Source organism: Mandrillus leucophaeus, unplaced genomic scaffold, assembly GCF_000951045.1.
Source record: "Mandrillus leucophaeus isolate KB7577 unplaced genomic scaffold, Mleu.le_1.0 Scaffold339, whole genome shotgun sequence".
Lineage (NCBI taxonomy): Eukaryota > Metazoa > Chordata > Mammalia > Primates > Cercopithecidae > Mandrillus > Mandrillus leucophaeus.
The window spans coordinates 2,891,147-2,900,047 of NW_012103576.1; the positions used below are offsets into that span (position 1 = coordinate 2,891,147).

General features: G+C 41.1%; 1 protein-coding gene across 1 annotated transcript in view; it reads right to left on the reverse strand.

Moving 5' to 3' along the window:
- Positions 1-1,080: 1,080 nt before the first annotated feature.
- Positions 1,081-8,901, reverse strand: part of RBMX2 (RNA binding motif protein, X-linked 2) — a 20,574-nt gene continuing 12,753 nt past the window's right edge. Inside the window, exons 4-6 of the mRNA XM_011988829.1 lie at positions 5,104-5,233; positions 2,937-3,114; positions 1,081-2,064 (exon numbers count right to left, since the gene is read on the reverse strand). Of these exons, the coding sequence (XP_011844219.1) occupies positions 1,577-2,064; positions 2,937-3,114; positions 5,104-5,233 (796 nt within the window). The 3' untranslated portion in view covers positions 1,081-1,576. The remainder of the gene's footprint in view (positions 2,065-2,936; positions 3,115-5,103; positions 5,234-8,901) is intronic.

Consider the following 8,901-nt stretch of genomic DNA (forward strand, 5'->3'; position numbering starts at 1 on the left):
AATCTGACCTTTAATAATTTACCAGGGAGTATTTATTAAAGGTCCTGTGACCTAGTACCTACCAAACTTGTTAAGAGACTGATAGATAAAGGAGAAAGCTAAAAGTCAAAATAAGAAGGAAGTGCCAGGCAGACCAGAAAGACAGACAATGAAGCTGACAAAGGGTTCCCATACCAGCAACAGTGGCTACTTGAAAAAAGGACAAAGGCTAAAAGGTAGCCTGGTATGTCTGGAACACAAAAAGGAAGCTGACTAGTCAAAAATTAGAAACAACCCACATGTCCACCCACTGAGGAGTGCATAAACAAAATGTGCTCTATCAATACAATGAGATATGATACAGCCATAAAAAGGAATGAAGTACTGATACATATTACAACGTGGAGGACCTCAAAAACACTACATTAGACCGGGTGCGGTGGCACACGCCTGTAATCCCAGAACTTTGGGAGGCCAAGGCAGGTGATCACTTGAGGTCAGGAACTCAAGACCAGCCTGGCCAACATGGTGAAACCCCATCTCTACTAAAATACAAAAATAAGCAAGGTGTGGTGGTGCACGCCTGTAATCCCAGCTACTTGGGAGGTTGCGGCAGGAGAATGGCTTGAACCCGGGAGGCAAAGGTTGCAGTGAGTCGAGATTGCACCAATGCACTCCAGTCTGGGCGACAGAGTGAGACTCCATCTCGAATTTAAAAAAATAAAAAATAAAAAATAAAAAAATAAAAAACCACTACACTAAATGAAAGAAGCCAGACACAAAAGGCCATTATTGTATAATTCCATTTTTATGAAAGATCCAGAATAGGCTCATAAACAGGAATTCGATTGGTGGTTGCTAGTGACAGGGAGGAGGGAGGAAATGCGGAGTTCTTGTTTAATGGGTACAGGGTTTCATTTTGGGATGATAAAAAATGTTTTGGAACTAGTCAGAGGCAATGGTTACACAACACTGTGGATGTCCAGTACCAAATACCACTGAATTGTTCCCTTTAAAATCGTTAACTTTATGTTATGTGAATTTCACCTCAATACAAATAAATAATCAATACACTGCAAGGAAAAAATGTGGAAAGAGGCATATCAAACAAAAAAGTTTTAATGAAAAAGACAAGACATTAAAAATTTCTGTAAACAGGAGGGTTTGGGCATGGAGCTGGCTGATTTTAAAAATTCTATCCCATTCGTTCACATCAAACTGTCCAAACCTAGTAACTGGAAATGTCCCAAGATGCTGGGCTGTAAACATCTAACACGAAGACTAGAATTCTAGAATTATCTGGTATTTTCCCTTTCCTAAAAATTCCATCTTCAACTGAGGTCTATGGGTTCAAGAGCCGTATTTATGAACCAAAATTCAGGATACATACTCTGGTCCAGGGACAATGGATGGTGCGAAGAATATCCAGGATATCTAGCTGTTGAAACTGCAGCCCTCCCAATGACTCTAATACTCAAGGGATTAAAAGAATCCAGCCCCAGAAGTTTTAGATACAAAAATAGTAACAACCCAACTGAATTTGACTGCATTTAAAAAACATAATTATTTCCAAATCTACTGAGCAGCTGAACAGTCCTCAGTGACGCCTACGGTCACTGGGATTCGAAGATTCCCGCTCCCGGGAGCGCCGGGCCCTTTTATGCCTATGGGATTTATCTCGGCTCCTACTTCTACTTCTATGACTACGCCCTTCGGAACGCCCATTGTACCAGCTAGAATGTGTGTCTGAGCTCCGCCCTCTGTCCCTAATCCTGGTCTTTTCTTCTCTTGCCTCCCTCCTGCTTGAGGACTTGTGCTCGTGCTTGGGTTTCTCCTTCTTCAGCTCCCTCTCTAGGTCCTCTGCTCCACCAGAGTAGGCAGTCCTGGATTTGGGGAGCTTCTGCCCCTCCCTGGGCTCTGCCTTCTGAGCTCTCTCTGAGTTCTTGCTGCTGTGCTTCTTAGGGCCAGGGTCATCCTTTTCCTTTACTGTCTTGCATCTGGGTGATGAAGAGGATGGTTGCTCTGCCTGTACCTCTCGGTCGGCTTTCTCTTTTTCTTTCTTTTTTTTCTTTTTTTCCTTTTTGTCTGGAGGATAAAGGAAAGCAGCAGCAAATAAGAAAAGGTAAAAAAATAAAGAACTCCCTTAAAAAAAACAAAAGCACCTTTCTTTGCTGAATACGTTACATCAAACACAGGTACTATAGTTCAAAAACATTCACGGCCGGGCGCGGTGGTTCACGCCTGTAATCCCAGCACTTTGGGAGGCCGAGACGGGTGGATCACGAGGTCAGGAGATCGAGACCATCCTGGCTAACACGGTGAAACCCCATCTCTACTAAAAAAAAATACAAAAAAATTAGCAAGGTGTGGTGGCGGGTGCCTCTAGTCCCAGCTGCTCAGGAGGCTGAGGCAGGAGAATGGCGTGATCCCGGGAGGTGGAGCTTGCAGTGAGCCGAGATCGCGCCACTACACTCCAGTCTGGGCGACAGAGCAAGACTCTTGTCTCAAAAAAAAAAAACAAAACAAAAAAATTCACATGCTAGGAGGTGAGGAATGTGCATAAAGAGAACAACCTTGGCAGCAGCATGAAGGGGCCACTGTCTAGGCCTCCAAGGAGAGTGCCTCGAGAAGCCAACTTGGATGTCTGTCACCCTTGATGTGTCAAGTTGCTGTACAAGGTAATTCCCATCCTGAGTTACCTCTTCAAAGACCTTATCTCCAAATGCAGTCGCATTCTGAGGCACTGGGGGTTAGGATTTCACCATATTAACTTGGGGAGAGAGACAATTCTGCCCATAGCACCAGCCTTCCACTGATACTCCCCACTTTCCCAATTAAACTATGCTTCCCCATACCTTCCCCTTTCACACTTGAGTTGATTCTCAACTATCAATGAATGCAAGGAAGAGCAGACATTAAGGCCATCCAGAATCTTCTCTTAGGTCTTAATGCTTTACCTTTTTTGTGCTTTTTTGTTGGTTTTTCATCTTCAGAGCTCTCAGACAAACTTGGTGAGGGGGTACGAGCCCCACAGCCCTTCTCCTGGAGCTGTCTGGTCACATCATCCATTTCTTCCGAGTCCTTAGGAGCCCGATAGTTAGACACATGATCCACTCGGATAGTTCTTCCTTTGATCTAAGCAAGACAGGCAACGCTTCAGTGAAGACGGCCCTCATACCAAACTGCCAACTATTTGAACACAAGCTACAGAGAACCATGATTTGAACTACATCCTTTACCTTCTTGCTAAATTCTGTCACTAAAGCAGACCTGTGCAACTGGTGTGTCATAGCATGTACACCTAAATATTAATTTATACTAATATTTAGTTAATATAATTTTATTATTATAAAATATATAGTGCAGCCTCTCAGTGCAGCCAGGTGAGGCCTGGGGCAATTGTACCAGCAGCCTCATCACTTTACTCCAGGGCACCATGCAAATATCTTCATGTTCTGTATGTGCCATAAAATGAAACAGACTAGGAAGTACTACCTCAAAGCACAAGCATCAGGGAAGACTGAGATTTAGATGCATAATGAATTACCCTTGATCTGTAACCTAAGTTTACAGTGAAACATACCCTAGGAAGGTCTGGCACCTAGAAGGAATTCTTGAAATCCAGCTTAATGCTACAACTGCTTTCTCGACCCAGTAATTAGGAGGCAAAGTCAGACCAACAGTTTGGAGGGAGAAAGGAATCGAGAAAAAGGCACTTGCTTTTTTCTTAAGCCCTCACACCTTGCTCTAGCCCCACCATACTGGAACAATAGGCTCACACTGATTCTTGCACTACGAATCACAACTCTCCAGGTGAACAACAACAAAAAATTAACCTCTCTGGTCGGACGCAGTGGCTCACACCTGTAATCCCAGCACTCTGGGAGGTCGAGACGGGTGGATCACTTGAGGTCAGAAGTACGAGACCAGCCTGGCCAATATGGCAAAACTTTGCCGGGTGTGGTGGTGCACACCTATAATCCCAGCTACTCAGGAGGCTGAGACAGGAGAATCACTGGAACCCAGGTGACAGAGGTTGCAGTGATCCAAGGCCACGCCACTGCACTCCAACCAGGACAACAGAGTGAGACCCTGCCCCCCTCCCCCCGCCCCCCAAAAAATTAACACCTCACTTAAAATAAAAACATTCTATTTTTAGGCAGATACAGACTTACTCTCTAGGCAAAGCCATTCAAAATTTAAAGTTTGGCTTTTATTGTTCCAATACAAGAGCAGATTTTTATTTTTACCTTGAAGCCTGAGCGGCTTCTGTTATGTATCCTCTTCTCCATTTTGAAACACTTTGGAAAACCTTCCTTTTACAGTGACGTCCTCTGACTGCTGGCTTCCTTAACCATCAAGCCTAGAACCTTGTTCCACTCTGTTCTATAATCTCCAGCTATCCCATACTCGTGAATCAGTGACAAACTCTCCAACTCAAGCCTCCCCACACCAACTCTGTGACACTGTTCATTTCAACTGCAGCTTTTTTCCTAAATGAGTGCAGCAACCACATGGAGCGTCAATACGCCTGACTTGCCCTATCTCCTTCTAAGAACTCAGTGCCTCACTTACGACAGTGGAAATAAGAGGGAACTGGGGGGAGAAAATTTCAGGATGAAATTACTTTTGTAGAATCTGTCATCAGATTTTAACCAGAGAATTTATAGAGCCCAATATGCTAGGTCACTGGAGATATATGACAGGCATACATGGGTATGTCCTAGATTATGAGGCCATGTTGAAGCCCAAAACTCCCAACACAGGACAATATGGAAGAGCAATGTTTGCTAGTCTCTTCATCCTCCAGTGCACCAGAGATGATAGTAGACAGTAAAAAAAGAAAGGTGAAAAACAGGCCTGGATGAGAGGCAGGCCTGGTGCCTATGCTCCTGGGGAGATGGTTTGTTTACAGATGGGGAAAAGAAGCAAGTACTGCAGGGCCATGAGCCAACAGAATTATTTCCTGGAATCTCTTCTTGACCAGTGTCTCCACATCTCTGCAGCCCCCGCAACAAACCAAGCTGACAAGTGCTGCCCTTGTGTCTCTGGGAATCAGGTAGAAAAAGAAACACCTATACATGGGAAAAAAGTCCAACCAATCTGCTTAATAAGCACACTCACCTTGATCCCATTAAAATTGTCGACGGCCAGAATTGTGCTCCTCTGGTCTTCATAGCAGAGGAAACAGAACCCTTTGGATTTCCCAGTTTTCTTGTCCCGCACGAGATTAATGTTAACAATCTCGCCATATCTATTTATTTTATAAAAGAGTAAGACATTATTGACTTAAAAGGCAAAAACATGCAGATAAGGTAATAAAACAAAATTCAAATAACATAGTGTGTACAAGAGATACATCTAGAACAGGATGACACAGAAAGGTTGCAAAGAAAAAGACAAGTACAGGAACACCCAATTAAAAGTGGGTGGCAATATCCAGAGCAAAGACTAATTCAAGGCCAAAATAAAAATATCACATGAGACTAAGATTATTTTACACTGAAAAAGGCCTAAATACACAATAAAGGTATACATCAGGAAAACTCTGAGTCAGTTAAGAAATCAAACATTTTAATTTAAAAAAGCTATTAGAAATGCAAAGAGAAACTAAGAGAGAAAGTTATGGGAGAATTTAACACATCACTTTGAAGTTTATCACACATAAAGTGGACAGAAATAAAATAAAATCAGATGAATTAATACACATAATTATACTAACAAATATTAATGTAGGACTATTAGATACATAGATATCTTTGAATACTACAAGATGACATTTTCAAGAATCCATGAAGCATGTATTAAAATTGACTATGGATTAGGTCTCAATGTAAACCTCAATAATTATACCAAAAAAAAACAGAACAGACCATGTTTCCAATTATAATGTTATAAAGCTGGAAATGATATTGTAAATAAAAAACACATTATCTAACTAGAACTTGAAAGCTACTCTCCTAACAACTGCATGAAAGAGAAAATGAAGCAAAAAAAAAAAAAATCAATGGTAGACTATTTAGAAAATAGCAAAAATGAGAAAAATATATACCAAAACTTATGAAATGTGGCTAACGTCATACTCAGGAAAATTTGTAACATTAAAAGACTTTTATTGTGAAAACAAAGGATGAACATAAAGGAAGAAAGCAAACCTAATGAAAGCAGATGGGAGTTAATATAGATAAAAGCAGAAATTAGGCTAGGCATGGTGGCTCATGCCTGTAATCTCAGCATTTTGGGAGGCCAAGGTGGGAGGACTGTTTGAGGCCAGCAGTTCGAGACCAGCTGGGGCAACTGAACAAGACCCTGTCTCTCAAACAAACAAACAAAAAGGCAGAACTAAATAGAAAAAAAAAAGGCCAGGCATGGTGGCTCACACCTGTAATACCAGCACTTTGGGAGGCAGGAGGATTGTTTGAGGCCAGTAGTTCGAGACCAGCCTGCACAAGAGAACAAGACCTTGTCTCTTAAAAAAGCAAACAAACAAAAAGGAAGAATTAAATAGAAAAAAAAAACCAGGCACGGTGGCTCATGTGCATAATACCAGCACTTTGGGAGGCCAAGGCCATAGGATCACTTGATGCCAGGAGTTTGAGACCAGCCTGGACAATACAGCAAGACCCCTGTCTCTACCAAAAAAAAATTGTTTTAAATTAGCCAGGCATAGTGTACACCTGTAGTCCCAGCCATTCAGGAGGGTACATGGGGAGGATCACTTGAGCCCAGGAGTTAGAGGCTGCAGTGAGCTAGGATCATGCCACTGCACTCCAACCTGAGCAAGAGAGTGAGACCCTGTCTCAAAAAAAGAAAAAACATTAGGAAAAAAAAGACTACCTTACTCCTTACAAAAAGATAAGTTCCAGATAAGTTAGAGGTTTATAAATTTAAAAATAAAGTCATAAAAATAAAATAGGAATTGATAGATGTTACACGATCACATACACACACTTCAGCCCAAAATCTAGCATCCTACTTAATGAGAAATACTAGAGCCAATTCAACTAAGTTTAGGAACTATTTAATACTAAATTGGAGGTATAGGCCAATGCAGTTAGATAAAACGGATACAATAAATGAAAAGAGGAAGTAACACTACCTTTTTGTAGATTACATATGACAGTTGCCCAAGAGCTCAAGGCTACAGTGAGCTATAGTCTTAACACTGCACTCCAGCGTGGGTGTCAGAGCAGGGCCCTGTCTCAGAACAATCAATTAAATTAAAATGCTAACAGCTGGGGGATCTGGGTGAAGGAGATATAGATATTCTTTATATCATTTTATAATGTTCCTGTATTAAGCCTGAAATTATTTCAAAACAAGAATTAAAAAAAAAAAGAATACAGGCACTGGCTTGAAGGAACTCATGTTGACCCTCAAATAGGGAAAATTTGAGCATCAAGAAAGAATAATGATAAGTACAACATATCAAATTAAGAAAAAGTAAGTCCATGGTACAGGCTGAGCATCCCTAATCTGCAAATCCAAAATTCAAAATGCTCCAAAGTCTGAAACATTTTGAGCACCAACATGATGTCACAAATGGAAAATTCTATATCTGACACCTTTAATTTCTGATGGTTCAATGTACACGAACTTTCACACACAAAATTATTGAAAACATTGTATAAAATTACCCTCAGTCTATGTGCGCAAGTTGTATATGAAACATAAATGAATTCTGTGTTTAGATCTGGGTCCCAGCCCCAAGATAGCTCATTACGTTTATACAAACTGGAAACACTTCTGGTCCTTTGGTCCCAAGCATTTTGTTTTTCTTTTCGTTTTTTTTTTTTTTTTTTGGAGACAGAATCTCACTCTGTCGCCCAGGCTGGAGTGCAGTGGTGCTATCTTGGCTCACTGCAACCTCCACCTTCCCAATTCAAGTGATTCTCCTGCCTTGGCCTCCAGAGTAGCTGGGACTACAGGCACCCACCACCACACCTGGCTAATGTTTTGTATGTTAGTAGAGATGGGGTTTCACCACGTGGCCCAGGCTGGTCTCACTCCTGAGCTCAGGAAATCCACCTGCCTCGGCCTCCCAATGTGCTAGGATTACAGGCATGAGTCACCGCGCCCAGCCCCAAGCATTTTGGATAAGGGATATTCAACCTGTAATACAATACACAACAAAGTGCTAGAGCAAAGAGTTAATATCCTTCATACATGAAGGGCTCATGTAAAATCAACAAGAAAATAAGGAAAATACTTGTAGAAAAAAGTTGGCAAGGGTATGAATAGACAATTTACAAAGAAAAAGAATAATGGGCTGCAAATCTAGAAACAGATGTTCAGCCTCACTGATGATGAAATAAAGGCAAAGCAAAGTAATAATGAGAAGCCCTTTGGCAAATATTTTTTAAAATCACCGTTAATCAGGATTCAGAAAAATGGGCATTCTAGTGAGTGTGGAAATTGGTACAACCTTTTGGAGAGCAATTTGGCAATGTTTATAAAACATCTTTAAAATGCTAACATATTGGTCCATATTCCTCTTTCACTAAAGAGACCATGAGGGATGCATACAAAAATGTATATACTATAATGCACACTGCCGTATAATTCATAATAGCAAACCACTGGAAATAACATCCAGCATTTTTTTAAAAATGATAAGGAGATATGCCAAAACATTAAGGTTTTCCTTAAGAGTGTGCTCTATTTTCTTCTTTATACTTTATTTTGCCAAATGTTCTATAATGACTATATATTACCTTCAAAATAAGAAACAAAGTAGATTTCTTTTTTTTTTTCTTTTTTTTTTTTTTTTTTTTGAGACCGAGTTTCACTCTTGTTGCCCAGGCTGGAGTGCAGTGGTGTGATCTCAGCTCACTGGAACCTCCACCTCCTGAATTCAAGCAATTCTCCTGCCTTAACTTCCCAAGTAGCTGGGATTACAGGCGCGCACCACCATGCCTGGCT